This window comes from Dromiciops gliroides, chromosome 3 (genome assembly GCF_019393635.1).
Source record: "Dromiciops gliroides isolate mDroGli1 chromosome 3, mDroGli1.pri, whole genome shotgun sequence".
Classification (NCBI taxonomy): Eukaryota; Metazoa; Chordata; class Mammalia; order Microbiotheria; family Microbiotheriidae; genus Dromiciops; species Dromiciops gliroides.
Genome location: NC_057863.1, coordinates 615,697,718 through 615,716,505, shown reverse-complemented (window position 1 = coordinate 615,716,505; position 18,788 = coordinate 615,697,718). Strand labels below are relative to the sequence as shown.

At 51.4% G+C, this 18,788-nt stretch overlaps 1 protein-coding gene across 3 annotated transcripts in view; it reads left to right on the top strand.

Annotated features, from left to right (window-relative positions):
• Positions 1-898: 898 nt before the first annotated feature.
• PAX7 (paired box 7) overlaps positions 899-18,788 on the top strand; it is a 154,602-nt gene continuing 136,712 nt past the window's right edge. For 2 of the 3 annotated variants that reach the window (XM_043996404.1, XM_043996405.1), the window contains exons 1-4: positions 899-1,020; positions 4,044-4,279; positions 5,526-5,655; positions 6,991-7,119. In XM_043996404.1, the coding sequence (XP_043852339.1) occupies positions 936-1,020; positions 4,044-4,279; positions 5,526-5,655; positions 6,991-7,119 (580 nt within the window). In that variant the 5' untranslated portion in view covers positions 899-935. Of the gene's footprint in view, positions 1,021-4,043; positions 4,280-5,525; positions 5,656-6,984; positions 7,120-18,788 lie in introns of all 3 variants that reach the window. The other variant, XM_043996403.1, reaches the window with a different exon arrangement.

Below are 18,788 nucleotides of genomic sequence, written 5' to 3'. Positions count from 1 at the left end.
CCCTTCGGTCCCTTCCGCCGGGCCCCCTTTCCTCCTCATGAATAAAAGAAAAAGTCAGAGCCTATCAGATCCCAGTCACTACTGCTTCTCTCCTCCTCCTCCTCCTCCTCCTCCTCCTCCTTCCTCTTCCTCCTCCTTCTCCTCCTCCTCTTCTTCCTCCTCCAAGAAGTAAAGTACTTTAAACAACTTACGTAGACGATCACTCTCCCTCCACCCTCTCTACTCCCCTTCTCTCCAAAAGTCTCCCTATATAACCTCCCTTCTCCTCCCACCCACACCCCCCAAACCAACTAGACACCTTCCTCCTCCTTCAATCACCCCTTCTTGGAAGGGAAAGGATTGTGTGTGTGCGCGCGTGTTGGAGGGGGGGGGGGTCAGAGAAAGAGAGGGCGTAGTGGAGAGAGGAGAGGAGAGGAGGGAGAGAGAGAGAGAGAGAGAGAGAGAGAGAGAGAATAGAAATAAATAAATAACCCCAAAGAAATCCGCTTCGCAGCTTCAGCTCAGAAACTTTAGCTGCTAGTGTGAGAGCCGGTGTCCTTAGCTCTTCTGGGGCTGGGGGGGGAACAGGATTCCCACCCCGCCTCCTCCCCCCATCTTCACAGCGCCGGCTTCCAGCTTTGCCTCCCCACCTCTGCCCCCACAACTTCTGGCGGAGGGGGACCGAGGGAGACTTGGGTCGGGTTTGTTTGTTTTAACTTCCTTACCACCCCCGCCCCCACCTCACCCCCCCCCCCGGTTTCCCAGCTTCTGGACGCGTTTGACTGCAGCCGGGGGTGGGGTGGGGGGTAGGGAGTGTGTGGGGGTGGAGGGGGGGAGAGGTTTTTTTAAAAAAGGAGAAAGGGAGAGAGACGGGAAGAAAGAGCTCACAGTGGGGGAAAAGAGAGAAGACAGGAAGGATTTCTGAGGACTCCGGACCTGTCCCTGGCGTGTCCAGAATGGCGGCTCTCCCCGGCACCGTACCGAGAATGATGAGACCCGCTCCGGGACAGAACTACCCCCGGACAGGATTTCCCCTGGAAGGTAAGGCCGCTTGGGTTCTACTCTCTTCCGCTCCTTTCCGGGCAGCCCACCCTTCCTCCTTGTCCTCGGGGACCCGGACTGTCTCGAAGGGCACACTGCGGTGGTGGCTGCGGAGAGCGGGTGGTGCCCCCAGATTTCCCGGGCACTGGAGGGAACGAGCCTTCCTCAACTTCGGTCCCCGGGAGTCGCTGGGACCTGGGAACTTTCCCGGGACCTCCACTTGTCAATGTCCTAGTTAGTTTCCTTGCCCTGGGGGCTTCGGCTTCACTCCCCCCCTCCCAGACTTTCTTCCCCCCACCCCCAACCTCGGGAAGGTTCAGCTGCTAGTAAATTTCACCTCCTTATCCAATTTCACTTACTTTCCCTGCGACGTTCTCCGCCTTCACCAGACCCAGCCACCCGGCCATATGTTGGTTTTCGTTTTTTATTTCGACCACGAAGATTCGTTTACAAAACATTTTATTTTAGAGGATTATCCATAGTGAATATTCTGGGGGCAGTATCGTACAGATGATGGCTTCAGTATTCTTCCCGGAAAGAAATTAACCCTAAAAAACTCTCTCCCTTCTCGGCCTGCTCCCAAAGCTATACGAAAAGAGAACGATTTAATTTTAAAAACTTTTAGGCCGGACTCCCAAACTCTGGGATTTTCAGAGAGCACCCCCCCCCCCATCGCGCCCTCATCGCCTTGAACGAGAGACGGTAGCTGCATAGAGAAAGGGGAGCAAAGAATTTGTTTCCCAAAGTTTTTCCCAAAATCAAATTTGCAAGGAAAAGGCACGGTAAAGCGCCTTCGTCCAGTCAGGAGAGGGTGTGTGTGTGTGTGTGTGTGTGTGTGTGTGTGTGTGTGTGTGTGTGTGTGTGTGTGTGTGTGTGTGTGTGTGTGTGTTTATGCAATTTTAGCTAATTAAAACTTGTCACTGAAAACTAACGTCAGGCAGATTCTGGGAATGGGGGTGTCTCGCGGAAGTGTTTCGAGGGTCCCCACTTCATCCCCAAGATCGCTGAAATTTCAATTTTGAGATTTGTGAATGCGCCGGGAGCCTGAGGAGGAGGAAGAGGAGAGAGTAAAGGGAGAAAGAATCGCTGAGCAGGGGGGAAAGGGGGCTGGGCAGGAGGAATGAGCCGGGCAGCCCGCCCGAGATCGGGGGAGCGAGGAGGCGGCCCCGTCCCCGAAGGAGACGAAGGCGAGTGAGTGTTTCCGTGATCAAGTGCGCGAGAGAAAGTGGTGGGAAGCCACGCAGGCGGGAAAACCTCCACGCCGGGGGGATTTGGTGGAGTGCCTTGCTCTAGCGATGCCGGGGAAGCAGACGGCGCGAGGACGGCTCGGAGGATTAGGACAATATTTGCACACCATGCCGGAGAATACAGAGAAGGCAGAAGTGGCGGCCGCTGGAGAGGCTCTTGAATATAAAGTTGGCCACTCGAGAGCTCTCGTCCGCTAATGGCATAGCGGGCCGCGGAGGCCGGGTGACTCCGCCGCTGTGGCGCGGGATGGCTGATTAAATGCGGAGGTAGCTGCAGACACCGACTTTGGCAAAGAGTGGGGGCTGGAGGGAGGGGAGGGGGAGCACGGGGGAAGGGGGAGACAGTGCTGCAGCCCGAGACTTCTCTCCCCCTCCTTCCCACCCCACCCCCTCCTTGCCTCCCAATTATGCAGCCAGCTTCCTCCATCCGGGCGGCTGTGAAATTGTATTAATCTGCTAGATTTCCTCGGCGATGCAGTCCCCACACTGGGGGCTCGGGTCCGGATTAGAGCAGTCCCCCTCCCCAGCACACCTTCTGGGAGAAAGGGGTGCCAGCGGCGCAGCAGGAGCTCGGCTAAGGAGCCCCCCCAGTAGCGCGCGCACACACCCCAAACGTACAGCCCTAGTCCGGTGCTGGTGTTGGTGTTGGAACTGAGAGGCGCTGATCTTGCCCTTTCCAGCACAGTCCAGGCCCGGGAGCAGCCCCGCAGGCCGGTAGCAAGGAACAAGGGTAGAGAAACGTTTCGGGGAATGCAGAAAGTTTTACCCACGAACCCCTTCCATCCGCCCATCCCCGCCTCTCTCAACCTCGGTCTGACCTACAACGAAATAAATCCTCGGGCAGCGAATCGGGGGGAGGAGGCAGGCCCCAGAGGTCTAGGCCTGGCCCTGGCTGCCCCCTCTGGGGAAACCCTAGTAGAGGCCACTGACTATCGCGATATACTGCGATCTCCCGGCCTCTTCCTACTTGCTCTTCCTTTCGCCGGTTTGCTTAGCCCACAGGAAGTCTGGACACCTCTCTAGTCCATACCAAGTACGGGTTACTTAACTCCCCCAGCTCCCGCGCTCTCAGATGGGTTTGTCCAAACTCCCGATCTGGAACAGACGATCCCAAGGGATTCCTTTGGGTCCAAGTATCGTGACTGGCGTTGTCCCTGCTCAAAAAAAAAAAAATGGGCTTTGTCTCTGAGTTGTTCCGGGCCGAGCCAAACCCGAGGGTCGGGACTCGCAGTTCTCAGCCCAGTGGATTTGGTTTAAGGGTGGATCGAGTACGGATGGGCAAGGGAAAGAGAGTTTGGGGACTTTCCCCCGGATCCTTAGGCTATATCTATGATGCTCTCCACCCACTCTACCTCACCCTACCACCATCACCGGCGTCCCTTTCCTTCTAAAGTTCAATTCGATTCTCCCACCTGCGTCCTCACACATACCTCCGCCCCCCCCCCAATCCCTTGTCCGTAGATATGGGGAGGTCAGGTAATGAAACTGGAGCCTTGTAAGAAGTATCCCCCTCTCTACACAACAGGTACCTTCTTCACCCGAACCTGGAAACCTCCAAATGCGAAGGCTGGGGAGGGTAGCGGACAGGGTCCATCTAAGGACTGGGAGCAAAGCGGCCTTCAGATCTGATTGGGCATATGCTTTCGCAGTTAATGGGCTGGCGCCTGCTCTACAAACCTAGGGAATAAGCTGTACCCTAAACTACCTTCCTTCCATCTTTGTAATAGACTTCTTCCTTCCTTTTCTGATTCTCCTCTCTTCCCACCTTCCCTACAGTGTCCACGCCACTGGGCCAGGGCCGGGTGAATCAACTTGGCGGGGTCTTTATCAACGGCAGGCCGCTACCCAACCACATACGCCACAAGATCGTGGAGATGGCCCACCACGGCATCCGGCCCTGCGTCATCTCTCGCCAGCTTCGTGTCTCCCACGGCTGTGTCTCCAAAATCCTATGCCGCTACCAGGAGACTGGCTCTATCCGGCCTGGGGCCATCGGGGGCAGTAAACCCAGGGTGAGTGTCCTGGGGAGCCCCAGGTTCCTCCACCACCATCCTCCCAGCTCAAGAACCTGAGAGTGGAGGGAACCTACTTCGAGTTCCAAGAGCTGAAGGCCATGTGTCCCCGAGCGAAACACCGACTCAGAGCAAGTTATTTGGGGTGCCATCCCCAAGAACCCTTCCCACCCCCAGTGTATATCTATAAGAGGTAAAGGCAGGAAAGACAGCATCTATACTATCTCCCTCAATAATCCACCTCAGAGAAATGAAGGCCAAATCTTCACTTCCCAAATCCACGGCTCTCCTCAAATAGCCAGATAATTCAAGGGCGTCCTTATTCTGAAAAATTTCCTTTGGCCCTTCACGATCTGGATGATTGAGGACAATTTGTCGGGATCGCTCCGTCTTTTGAAGCCTGGTAGACCTTGCTAGAAGAAGCATGAGTGACATTCCCAGAGTCCCTGGCCTGGAAACAACTCCTTGACTGCCTGGGTACCTATACCCTCCACAAGTTGTCTATTTCCTCCCGGAGCCTGGAGGGAGCTAGGATTCCCTGCAACACAAGCAGCCCTCATCTACTGGCTGGTCTTGGCCAGGTTTAGGGAGCCATAAGGCATCCTTCACTTCCCCCATTCCCTCCCTTCAGCTGTCGCTGAGAACTTCCTTTGAGCTAGAGTGGCAAAATAACAACAGCAAACAACTCATATGAATTTATTTAGCACTTTACAATTTTTCAAAACTCCTCCCTCACAACATCCCCATGAGGTAGGCAGAGCAGTATTAGGGCATCATCCCCATTTGGCAATTGAGAAAACAGAGCCTGAAAGAGGCTAATCAACCGGTCCAGTGGGAAAACTACTCTCAAGTGATACAGATTGGATAAGAAACCAGGTTTTCTTGACCCTGAGGCTTTTTTTTTTTTGGCCCAGCCTCCAGCTTAGTAGAAAGATCAGGGGTTCATAGCTGTGAGACCTGAGTTCAGCGTCTTAGTTTTATGACTAACTCTGTGTCACCCTGAATAAGTTGCTGCCCTCTCTGGGCCTCCATTCCTCCTTCGATAAAATAAGAGGGACCTCTAAGGTCCCTCCCAGTTCAGATTATCTATAACTAAGGTCACTGCCTCTCTTCTATATAGGATTTCTTCTCATAATCTGAATGCCCCCAATTTTAGGTTTATATTGAAAGTGATTTCTTTCCTTCCCCCCCCCCTTTCCTTTGCTACTCTTTCCCCCTGTCCTACTCCCACATTCCCTCACTAAAGCAGGTAGCCACTCCAGACGTGGAAAAGAAAATAGAGGAATACAAAAGAGAGAACCCTGGGATGTTTAGCTGGGAAATCCGAGATCGGCTGCTCAAGGATGGACACTGTGACCGGAGCACAGTGCCCTCAGGTGAGAAGGCAGCTGAGTTGGCTGGGCGCCGGAGCGACAGGGGAAATGAAGCCTCCTGTGGGTACCAGCCCAGGGTGCCTTGCCTTCTATTTCCAGAACTTCCCTGCCAGAAGGCGTCAGATGGGAAATCTATTCAGAGGGGGGGGGGGAGGTAATTCTGTGAAGAGGGAGAGGGACCGTAGAGAGAAACAGAGGAATTAGGAAAGGCGGGAGGGAAGGATGAATGAGAAAGAAAATGGTACTAACAAGCTCTGAGAAAGAGGAAGAAAGAAGTTTGAGGACAGAGAAGGCACTAAGAAAAGGGGGATAAAGATACTGAAAGAACTAAAAAAAAGGTGAGGAAGTGAGGAAAGAAGAACGGAGAGAGACAGAGGGAAAAGAGGATACAATCCCAAAGCTTGTATTATCTAACGAACTGAACTTGGTAGGGGAAGAAAGTTGTGATGGGACTCAGTTGCTGGTTGCAGAAAATCGACCCGGACAGACTTGTTCTCCGGAGCGCCGGAATCCTTGGTTCCGGCACCTAAACCTTGACCCGGGTCAGCAGCCGGCTTCATTGCAGGCTCTCGGCCGGCTCCATCACGCGAGGGTCACAACCTGCTGGTTTAATCTCTTGGGCGGTGGGCTCAGGCCTTCCCCTCTGCGCTTTCAGCCTGGTCTGCACTCGGTGCTGCGCGTCTGGGATTCAGACCCGGAGATGCGTTTGAGAGCCTCGGTCCGGGTGGGGTGGGGTGGCGTGTGCTCCGACAAGCTAGGGTGCGGAGTTCGGTGTGCCGGTGGCTTAATTGTCTTTAATTAGGGACAACTAAGGATGGGGATCGATTTAGATATGTGTGGGAAGTATGTATAAGTGTGTGAGGATGTGTGTGTACAGGTGTTTGTAAGTGTGTAGAGAAACGGAGATATCAGTGTGTTTAGGAGTGTGCATAAAGGTGTGTGGGTATAAATGAGCAGTGTGTTCGTGGATGCCTAAGTGGCTGTAGGTGTATGTTTGAGTGTGTGACTAGGTGTATATAAATATTAGGTGTAAATGTGGGGTTTACACGCGTGTGAATGTGCCTGTATGTATACAACAGGGAAGACATGGGGGTGCACCTGGGGATATATTCGCTGGTACACATGTGTGTAAATTGTATATTTGGATGTGTGTTACTTTCTCGGAGGCTCTGAGTGGATGCCAGTCGCCCTGGGACACTTGCAGGGGTAGCTGAGAGCTTTCCTCTTTCCCCAAACCCTCTAGGGGCCAGGCCCCTGGTGGTAAGGGGGAGAGGAAGATTTATTTTCTTTCTTCACAACTTATACTTTCTCTTTTGCCTTTGAATTTCTGAGGTTTAGTGAGTTCGATTAGCCGTGTGCTCAGAATCAAATTCGGGAAGAAAGAGGAAGAGGATGAGTGTGACAAGAAGGAGGAAGACGGCGAGAAGAAGGCCAAACACAGCATCGACGGCATCCTGGGCGACAAAGGTAGAGAAAGGCCCCTCCGGCGGCCTTTGCGTCCGACGCCTGAGTTCTGGGAAGAGGGGACGGAGAGAGAGAGACTTGTTTGTCCAGTGTGGTATCGGGAAGGGAGACAGAGGTGGAGAACCAACATTGTGCCTTGACCTGGAAGTCAGGACACCTGAGTTCAAGTCTCGCCACAGCCATTAATTGCCAAGTAAACCGGGACAAATCACTTTCTCTCTTAGAAACTCATTCTCCTTATCTGGAAAATGGGCATGAGAGAACTTGTCCTGTCCCCATCACAAAACTATTGTGAAGATCAAAGGATCGAAATGAATAAGATCGGCAAGGGTGTGGTGGGTAGAGTCCTGGACTTGGAAGTTAGTAAACCTGACCCCTAATTCTTGCTGTGTGACCACGGACAAATCGCTTAACCTCTCTGAACCTCAGTTGTCCGTAAAAGGGGCTTACTTGCATTACTCACTCACCTCTTAGGATTATGTGTAAAAGATAGTCCCTGAAAAATTCTAAAAGCTTTATAAAAGCCAGATGTGGTTAAATGGATGTAAAGCGCTTTGTATCCCCAAAGCGCTAAGAAGGGATAGATTGTTATTGAGACGTTAAGGATAAAGCAACCGAATTGCATAGGGTAGGAATTGCCCGAGGTTAGGGGCGATTAATATATTTGGATCTGGAGAAACGGACTCTCTCTTTTCCTACCCCAACACCAATCGCGTTGTTGCTATTATTTCTGGTCTTTGTATTAGGTGAACAAGGCAAGAATGTGTCTCTATACCGTCATTGTATCACCTCCTATTACAGTCTGTTTTCTCAGAGGAGTGAAGTTCAGGGATTCAGAAGGAAGTTATGTGTGAGGGAGCTTTGTGAATGAAAATTCTACACCCATCCCCATTCCAGATAAGTGGGGGTCAGTCGGATCTCCCTTTTCTATCCCCCTTCCTCGTCTTGAGTCCAGGAAGGCGTTGGCATGTTCTCGGGTAGTTGGGTCCCGATCAATTATTTATAGGAAAGTAGAGGCGAGGGGAGGGCTAGGGAAGGGCAGCCGGAAAGGGGGGGGGGCGTATCGCGGTTCCCTAAATGAATTTGTTCGACAGCTTTTTCTACTGCTCTCTAAACGGTCCCTTGAAACTCCTCCTGACAGATGAGTGATCGGTGCAATCAATATCAATTAGAGAGCGCGGGGGAATCCGGTACCTCTCCCTGGCCGGGGCCGAGCTGAGCAGATCGCTGGCTTGCCTGAAAGGTGGGAAAAGCCCGGTCTCCTCTCCCCCGGGAAGAAGTCCGTTTGGGGTGGGCCCACGGCAAGTGAAAAGGACAAAAAAAAAAGACTAGTGCTGAAATTTCCGGCTCGATCGTGGGATAAGGGAAAAGGCATTATCCCCGTAGTTCGGGAGTGTGGGACAGTCTCGAGCCCAAGGCTCGATAATAGGGGCGAGATAGGACTACGGGTCTGCCCGCCCCCTCCTAGACTCTGCTCCCCTCATTCCGAACCCTTGATTTGTTAGAAACCGACGCTCCAACTTCAATCCCTGTGGCCAGTTTCCCTCTCTGCAACCCCGGGTCGCGCAGGACTCGGGGAAGATTTCTCTGGGGAGGCGCGCCCACTAGAAAACGAATCTTGAATTTGAAGCGTAGGAGACGCAGAGAGTAGTTGTCCTATTCCACACTCTTCTTCCAGGCAGAGAGGAGACTGTAACAGCGCACGAGACTAGAGCGCGTGGGTAGAGAGCTGGTGAAAAAGCTGTATGGAGAGGTAGAACTCGGAAGAGTTTCGAGGGAATTGGCGGAGAGGGGTGGGGGGAAACCACTCCAAAACTGGCAGAGCAACAATTCCGGCAAGACAAGGAGGCAGGCGCACTGCTTCTCTCTCTGTGTTGTTGCTACGAGACTTTGGGAAAGGCGGAGAAAGGAGTTAGGCAAAAAACTTTTAAACTCCTCGATCAGACTTTTTTGTTTGTTTATTTGTTTATTTATTTATTTATTTATTTATTTATTTATTTATTTATTTATTTATTTATTTATTTATTTATTTATTTATTTATATTTTGAGCAGTCCCTTTCTCCCCTAACCGCCCGCAACACATCAGGCCCGCGGTTGACTCTTCCCTCCCAACCTTGAAGATGAACTTCAGAGACAAAGCCCCCTAGTTTGTTGCCGCCTCCCGAGCCCAGATCCTGCCCCACAAAGGCAGCCCCAGTACAAGAAGAAGGACGACTGGGGAACGGAGGGAAAGGGCCCAAGTCCTAGGGAGGGGAGCGGGGGAAGGGGCGGGCTATTGACATTCAAAAACGTGCGAGCAGCCGCGCAGCTCTGGGACAAAGGGCCAGGCTGGAGGCGAAGAAAGGGAGCTAAGTTATTCGGCCGCTCCCCGCTGCTCTCTAGAGTGCCGAGGAATATTCTAAGGCCCCTCCGGCGCCGGCCTGAGGCCCCGGACGCAGCGAAATATTGCATCCAGGGAGGGCCTGGACACGCTCAGTCTCTAAGGGTCGGCTGCGGGCTTTGGGTTTTTTTTTTTTAGGGGGATAGGTGAGTGGAATACTTGCGTCTGCGATTTAAAAAAAGAACAGAACAGAACTTTGTATTTCTTGCTAGTGGAAAAAGTCCCCAACCCTGAGCCGAAATAAAAATCCATTTTCCTTCTATGTTCCCTTACTCCTGCACATATGAGGCAGATCGAAGCTGACTACAAGGGATCTTTTTAGTCCGAGCAAGAGGGAGCTGTCCGAGGGGAGGGAAGCTACTCGCTTCTCGGAGCCGGCTCTCTTGTTCCCAGGTAGCAGGTCTGAGGGCCTCAGGGTTGGTGGCACTGGAGGGAAGTCTCCGCCAGGTACCGAGATTTCGCTTCGCTTCTCCGTGGGGCGTAGGGGCGGGCAAAGGGGCCAAAGCAGGGACCAGTCAGCAGAGTGGGAGCTGGTGGTTTCTTAGCCCCACCAGCGGCCTCGAGATGCTAACTCTGGACCATTGCCGAACTGCCTTCGCTAGACAGAGGTTTCCCCCGAAGGACCCGTAAGGAGTCGGAGTTGCTAGGCGAAAGGAAAGGGCTCTGGGGGAGAAAAGCCCATTTATCCCGAGCTTGGGGTGAAAGATAGACCCTGCCTTTCGGTTACGCATGAAAGGAAAAGGATCTAGAAAGAAGAGCTGGCGATTCCGTGAGGATAACTCAAATCCCGAATAAAATGTCCTAACGAAAGGAGCAAGTGTGGGGCCGGAACTGTGCAACGGAGTGTGGTCCGAGAGTCTTGGGGGGGCGGCGGGTGTGTTGGCTCTGAGTGGGTGAGTGAGTCTGGACGTAGCCAGGGCTCCCGGCGCGTGGACCCGATTTGTAACCCTTTATTTCTGAACTTATTTTGGATAAGGGCATTTTGGGGTTCCCCCTCCCCACAGTCAGCCACAGGGTTCAAACCCAAACCTGCGGCCTTCTTCTGACTTGGCCACGGCGAGGGGAAAAGACCTAGGAATAAGGAAAGCTAGGGCACCAGGGGTGCACGGAGGGCGCGGGGGTAGGGGGGGAGGACAGCCACAACTTTGTTTTGGCTTCTCTTGTGACAAATGCCCTCTCGGGGGGTTGCTCCTCTCCTCGCGGGGAGTCGACAAAGAAGGGGCTTAAGAGCTCTCCTCTTTAAGAGCTAAGGAGAGATTCCTCCCTGCGCTGGTTTCTTTCTATCGTCTGCTTGGCATTTAATAATGCTAAGACTTATTAGAGCTGGTAATGAAAAGTGGGGCTGCTGAATAGGGAACTGTGTTGGAGAGGGGTGTAATAGCTTCGAGGCATGGTAAGAAACTATTTATCCGCAATCAGTCCTCACTCTCAGAGTTTGAAGCACAAACGTTAAGTCGAAGGGTTTTAAAGCAGATTAAATTGGGCTTTTATTTCTCTGCACTTTCATCTTTGAACAGCTCACTCCTGCTTGCCTTGGGCTGATATTCATGAGCCTTCGTATTCCTCCTCTCTCTCTCTCTCTCTCTCTCTCTCTCTCTCTCTCTCTCTCTCTCTCTCTCTCTCCCTCCCTCCCTCCCTCCCTCCCTCCCTCTCCCTTGCTCTCTCGCTCTCTCATTCTCTTTTTCTCTCATTTTCTCTTTCTTTTTCCTTTCTTCCTCCCTCTCTCTCCTCTTTCTCCTCTTTTTTCTAATTTTTCTCTTCTCTCTACTCTCTCTCTCTCTCTCTCTCTCTCTCTCTCTCTCTCTCTCTCTCTCTCTCTCTCCCTCTCCCCCCCTTCCTCCCCTCTCCCCTCCTCCTCTCTCCCCCTCTCCCGTCTCCCCTCTCGCTTCCGCTTTCTACTCTTATCCTTGTTAAGACTGAGTTATTACCATCCAAGCTGCTAATATTATTACACCACCGCCCTGGATCCCAGCTTTTAGCCGGCACTGTCTTCCTCACCTGGGAAGAAGATGGGCCACCTCTTTGTCCCCCTTTCCTCCCGCCTCTTTACTCCAATTCTTCTCCCCACTCTAGTCCTGTCCCTCCTTACCACCAGTCTCCAAGGATCGAAGGGGGAAAGAGTGACCAAAAGCTGTTTGTGAAGAAGGAAAGGAAGTTTCTCTACCTCTTGATTCTGGGAGGGACAGACAAGTTGGAAAGAGTCGGGGAAAGGGAACCCAGGTTGAGTAGTCGTTGAGGAAACTAGGGGCACTGGAAGAAGGGTTGTGACTGAAGACAATACACACTACACACTACACACTACACACACGAAACTCGGCGAGTTGCATCAGCGTTGAAACTGACCAGGTCACAGTTGAAACTGGCGGGGTCGGAGCTGGAAAGCAGACCTAGGAAAGAAGCCCAGTGTGGGCACGGGAAACGATTTCGGTCAAACTAATGAAGGAAATCTTCCTTCCCCCTTGCCCCCCAATCTGAAAAACCCACTCACGAAATGTCTCTTTTGGAGTCCGGGAGTCTTGGAGAGAAAGCGGCTGGGGCTCCGGGTGGCCCAGGAAGGGTCTAGGGCAGTGTGTGTGGGCGGATCCGGGTCGTGTCTCTTTGTTTTCTTTTTATTTTACTCTTATTTCTTTTTAAGCGGGCGGAAGGGGGCTGATGAATTTACAGGTGGAGTACAGGAGTAGGAAGTATCGACGGGAGGGGGGAAGGTCTATTTAGACACTTGAAAAGAGGAGGTAGCAACAATTTAATTTGGCCGAGTCTGCTAATGCGGTTTTCTGTGGCTTGCTACACTGGAGGAAGCTGTTTTGATTGTGCGTACAAGGACCTGCCAAATTTAATTAGGCTCCGGGGGAGCGAGTGAATAGGGGAAGGGGGAGCAGCTCCTCTCGGCCCCCGCGGTATTTTCGGCTTCGCACCTGGGAGTGGCATTGTTTACTGGCCTAGTGAGAAGAAGGTGGGAGGGAGAGAAGTGTGTGCTTGCCTCGGTGTGTGTTGGGGAGGGGGGGACGCAGAGGAAAAAACAAGGAGAGGAAGGGAGCCTGAGCAGGTTGGGGGGGGGGCTAGCTGATAGTCAATTTATCAGAAGCCATCTGCATTGATTTAAACCAACAAGTTCCCTCCTCGGTAAATGTGTGTTTAGAGAGAGGTAATTGACACTTCACCAAATCAAAGGATTACCCCGGTTGGCAATCTAATCAAACAGAGACCAGGCTGGATTTGTGCCTGTTCAGAGAAGGATCAACTTCGCATAATGGGGGCCAGGAGAAAGATAGGAGGGTGTCAGGCAATTCGCTGGCTTTCGCCTGGGCTCCTCCGTGCATATTCAGTGGGGCTAGGGAGGGGAGAGAGAGGGAGAGAGAGAGAGAGAGAGAGAGAGAGAGAGAGAGAGAGAGAGAGAGAGAGAGAGAGAGAGAGAGAGAGAGAGAGAGAGAGTTGGGTGGTGGGGGTGGAGAAAGAGGGTTGAAGGGAGTGAGAAAGTCCCAGCAGAGATGGCCATTTCCAGAGAGTTAGAACACCCGGTGCTGACAGCCAGCCCCCCCCTACCCCTCCCCCCCAAAAAGCAGAACACGAAGCTGAGACAAATGCAATACAACAATAAAGAGAGATAACAATTACAAAGGCAAACACAGGCTTTCGCTAGCTAGTAGCCTCAGAACCTGGTGTAAATAAACAAAGTAGGCAAATGTTTGCAAGATAAACTCCCTCCTAAATCAAGTGTGACGGGAAGGAGAGAAGAGACAGAAGGAGATAAGGTTGGAGGGAGAATGAACAGCATAATCGAATACAAGACATTTTAAAAAGCAAACTTTAAACAAGGGGAAGCAGGGGAGGGGAGAGTAATTATCCACCCAGGAGAGGGCAGGGAAGCCCAAGCCGGTGCTCCTAAGGGGGAGCCTGGAAGGGGGAAGTATTGGAGGAGAAGGGGGAGATACATTTCAGGGATTTTGAGAATGTCCAGGATAAGCCCATGAAATCAGACTATCAGGTCTGGAGAGGACCTCCTTGAGAATCCTTAGAACATAGAACATCAGAACCCGAAGGAATCTTAGAACACAGGCTACCAGAACTGAGAGTGCCCTTAGAACACAATGTCAGAGCTGGAAGGGACCTTAGAATACTGGCTGTCCAAGTTAAAAGAGACCTAAGCACACATAGAATGTGACAGCTGGGAGACCTGAGGACACAATGTCACAGCTGGAAGGGATCTGAGATGGGGATCTAGTTCATTGGCTTGACTTTACAAAGGAGGAAATTGAGGCCCAGAGAGTCGTAGTGATTTGGAAAAGGCCATACTTTGTCCAGGGATTTACTGCTTGGGCTTTGTTGTTGAAAGAAGGAAGGAAGGGAGGGAGGAAAGGAGGAAGGAAGGAAAGAAAGAAAGAAAGAAAGAAAGAAAGAAAGAAAGAAAGAAAGAAGGAAAGAAAGAAAGAAAGAAAAGAAAGAAAGCCATATCCTAATCTTGGCTTCCCAGTTCGTCCTGAAGTCACCTCTCCTAAGCATTACCAAATGGGGACCAATCTGCTCTGTGTGTGCCAGTGTCTGTGCCTGTGCGTCCACCTCAAGACATCTCCTAACAGGGAGGTTTTCCAGGCACTGTACATAAGAGACTGGCAATTGGCCCAGTGGTTAAAGGAATTAGATATTTACCAGTTTGAAATAAGCCTGGTTAAGAAAAGGAGGAAGAGCGAGAGAGAGACATTGAAAAGATGAGACAGGGGGAAGACTTCAAACGAATTCATCATTTGGAATGGTGAAGGGGAGATTTACCAGACAGTATTGGGAAGTTATTTAGATATTAATAACATATTTTCCCGAGGCGGGCCGACTGCCGCCATCTGCACTTCTCTCGCAGCTATTTGGCTGGGTGAAATATGGGAGCCTCAAATGTTGGGGAGAGATAACACAATCAGGCTAACCCTGGTCCTGTGACTGCATCATAGCGTTAAACCCGGATTAACCTTCCCCCCCTCCCCCTTCCCTTTCCCCTCCCCCTGCCTCAGCTTTCCAAATTTTCAGTGGAATTTACATGGAAGGATTTAAAAGCACATATAACACTAGCCTTAAAGCGATAAGGTGATTATTTGGCCTTGAAAAAAACACACTCTATGTCTTTGTGAATATGATAGTTGTCACAGGCAGTATTTCTGTATAGGTATGGAGAGGGAGAGGGAGAGAGACTCTAAGCAAAACAAAGATTCCCTCCAAAGTTCTATCACCAGCATCCAAAAGAATACGTTTTTTCATTGGGCACCTATTGTTTGGTCTAGCTAAGCCTGGAGATACAAGGCTAATTTTTAAAAATCAGTCCTTGAGAACACAAGTTCACTATCTCATTGGGAAAAACAAGATTCATGCCCAGGAAAAAAAGAACAAATAGGGGAGTCAGAGGCCATCATCACTACTAGAGGAGTAGGGCATGCAAAGTACTTTTTCTCATCTGTAAAAGGGAGATAATAATCCCTGCTCTGCCCCACTCACAGCAGGGACTTTGAGAAGATCAGTTGGGTAAAAGAGGGCGTTGGAAACCATCCCCCCCCCCAAAAAAAAAACTCATATAAGTAGTTGGCATTGCTGCTGTGATTTACTATTATTGTTATTAATGTTCTTTTAAGAACTGACTTGTCTAGGGTGCAAAGAGAAGGCTTCACAAGGATTGTGGGACATGAGTTGGGGCCTTGAAGGATGGGTAAAGGGGAGGAGGGGACAACATTCCAGGCATTCCTAAGAAGGCATTGGTTAAAAAAAGAAGAAAAGAGATCAATAGAATCTTAGAACCACAGAATGTTAGAGATTCAAGGGGCCTTAGAACGAACATTTTATGTTCTAAGAGTTTAAAGGGGCCTTAGAACACAGAATGTTAGAGCTGAAAGAGAACTTAGAAAATAAAATGTCAGAGTTGGAAGAGACATTAGAACATAGAATATTAGAGCTGGGAGGGGTCTTAGAACAGAGTATCAGAGTTGGGAGGGACAGCTTAGAACATAAAATGGGAAGAGAGCTTAGAACATAGAATGTTAGAGTTCTGGAGAGTTATGGGAGAATTCTAAAATTGCCATTTAGTGACAGTCAGGACCAGAATTGAGGTCTCTTGCTTCCCAGCCCAGGGACCTCTGTACCTAACAGCCTTTTCCCTTGAATTTAGCATGAACCCAAATCCCTGCATTTAAAGTTCTTCAGTGATCAGGCCCTCGTTTCTAAAAAAGACAGTTTATCATTTGCAAATAATGTTTGTGTCGGGGTAGATTCCTACCCCGTTCTTCTCTCTAAATTTGGAAATCGGGTGCTTAATGTAGTCACTCTCCATCCCAGCCTCCAGTGTCTTCCTGAATTCTCTCTTCACTGCCTTCGTCCCCCATAACCTCCCCCCCCCCCAAAAAAAAAAACCCTTTCAAGACAACTTTGGCTGGAAGGGGAAAAAAGGTGTAAGCGGGGTCAGTGCTTCCTTGGGTTGTTCCGGAGGCTGTGGGCCCGGGCTAGGGTCGAGCTGGGGCGGGGGCGGGGGGGGGGGAGCTCCCAAATCGAATCAAGGCAGAACGGTGACCTAAGGCGGGGGGGGGGGAGGTAGGAGAGAAGGGCAGCTATTAGAAAGTTCTTTCCTGAACTTCAAACAAAGAGGGGGAGGGGGAGGCAGGTCAAGGGTCAGGGGGAGACGGGGGGGGGGCAGGGAGAAGGGGGAGAGGGACAAGAGGAGGAAGGGAAGGAGACGAGGGGAGGAGGATTCGGGGAAAGAGGAAGGGATTGAAAGCAGGGAAGTGGGGGGAGCAGATCCTTCCCCTCTTCCCCCGCAGTCACAGACCAAGGGGTCAAAGAGGCGGGTACTTGGACCGTCAGGTGTCCCTGGGCAGTGGTAAAGAGGCTAGAGGGCTAGAAACCACGGTGTCGTGTGCCCGCAAAGGTAGCTGGGGCATCCGTGGGCCCCAGCTCCAGCTCAGGAGCTGGGAATCGCTAGAGGGAGCTACGGGGGTGGGGCTGCGATCTGCGTATTTTATTGCAGAACCCGAGTGTATGCGCAACCCCTTTGTAAACCTCAAAGCGCTGTATGATGAAAGCTACTATTATTTTTTTTTTCTATTTTTCCATTATTATTTGTGTGTCCTCTGCAGAGGACACCCCCCTGCCCCGTAGTTGCTACCCTTGGGACTGGAACCACACAAAGTGTACATCCGTGGGGACACGTCTGTCTTTTTTTATTCTGTGGATGTACAAGTGTGTCCCCAGGCGATACACAAGGCTCTGGGCAGTACTGACCCGTCCAAGTGTGTTTCCCTGGAACTGTCTGGATTGTGACGTTGTGACTGCGTGGGCCTGAGTGTGTTCTTGGCCAGTGGGACAGGAGATGTTTTCTTCTAAATCGGTGGCTGCAGATCTTGGGGCAGGAACCCGGACTTGGGGAGTCGGACAGTGATCTCATTGCTGCAGCTGGGTGCCGGACTTCAACCGGTAGCTCCCCCGCCCCTCCTCCAAGGGAGAGGAAAAGAAAGACGCACAAAGAGAGCGAAAGACACACACAGTGAAAAAGAACCTTAGGAAGACAGATGGGAACCATCTAGAGAGAAACAAGGAGGCAGAAAACCAGAAGATAGGGACAAATCGTGAAAGCTAAGGACCGAAAGAGTCGGAAATGTGGAAAGAGGCTTAGACAGAGAAACACAAATAGACAGGGACTGGGACTCTAGAGATACAGGGAGATAGTGAGGGATGGGAAAGAGACAGGAGAAAGAGGAGAGAGAGACAGAGGAGAGGAGAGGAGGGGAGAGGAGAGATGGGGAGAGGAGGGGAGAGGAGAGGAGGGAAAGTGGCTGCAGGACTGGAGGAAGCCGAGGAGCGAGGGCCTTTTGATCCTCGCTTTGCTTCCCCTTATCAGAAACATTTTCGGTGACACGGGCACAAAGGGAGTTCATCATATTACCGCACGGCCCGGCGGCTCGCAGGGATCGCGGGCTATTAATTAGAGCCTAGCTCTGGCTGGCGGGGCGGGCGCGGACATCTGAGGAGCCCCGATTACTTGCTTCGCTAGCTCTGGCCGAGAAGGGGATGGTCCTGAACGCCTCCCGGGGCTGGGGTAGTGGTGGCTGCAGATGGAGAGGGGGGAGCTGATTCATTCAATAAATAAACAGACTCTTAGACCTACGGAGGGAGGGGTGGTGGAGAATGAAGGGAGATAAGTGAGCCTTGAAGACTGACCACACCTCATCTCTTACCTTTCCCAGACCCAAGAGTCGCTTCAGCGGTCTTGGTTTCATTTTCCGGGGTTTTGACTGAAATGTGCTTGTCCCTCTGGGAGATAGGAAGCGTGGATCATCGTCCCCAAGCCTGCGGCTGGGGAAATTGCTGGTCCCAAAGGGCTAGTGTATGAGAGGCAAATGGGGCAAAAGTAGGACCCAGGGCTTCCTCCTCACAGCCTGCTCCCCGGGTTTCTGTTTATCCGGATAAACGGAATGTTAGTTCTGGAAGGGACCTTAAGAACGTGGTCCCTTAAAAGCATGGGATGTCGGAGCTGGAAGGCCCCTCAGAACACAGGGGTGTCCGAGCTGGGAGGGGCTTAGGATATAGAATGTTAGAGCTGAGAAAGAGCTTAGAATACAGAGACAGCTGGAAAGCACCATAGAGACGGACCATCTTGTCTCTCCCTTTTACAGTTGAAGAAAGAACCTTAGAGAGGGAGAAGTGACTTGTTCAGGAAGGAATTTCCTTTCCTTTCCTTTCCTTTCCTTTGAAAGGGGCTCATCTTTTTTCCCCAAGCCCGGCCAGCTCTCGGGGCACGCACCACATCAGCCAGTTGCTTAAACAGGGGTGATACATTTGAATCCAGGTTGTGTGTTCTCCCCATCCTTTCTGCCCCCCACCCCCACCCCGCAGTGGTCTCATCTGTACCGGGTGTAGTTCAAAGAGACCCTCCTCCAACACCAGAAACAAGAAGGAAGCGCCACAGCACAAAAGAAAAAAAAAAAAAGCTGATCTCTGGGAAGGACTGCCAGCCCTATGAGGGCCCCTGCCACAGCGTAGGGGGCAGTGGGACTGGCGGTAGATATTCTAGGGGTGAAGAGGAAAAGGAGACAAACTCGGACCCTCCCCACCTTCTTGACGTTTCCCAACATCAGTAACCAGGACGTAGGAGGCCAAGCTTGCAACTACAGAATTTGTTGCGCTCTCCTTTCCCAAGTACTGACAAGGGCTCTTCTGGCCGAGGAGCCGGAGGGAAGCACAGAGCAGATACCCTGGAGAGAGTTTGTAGGTCATTTTATGAGTGAAGATTAGTTCTCTGTCCTATAACACACACTCCTCACACCC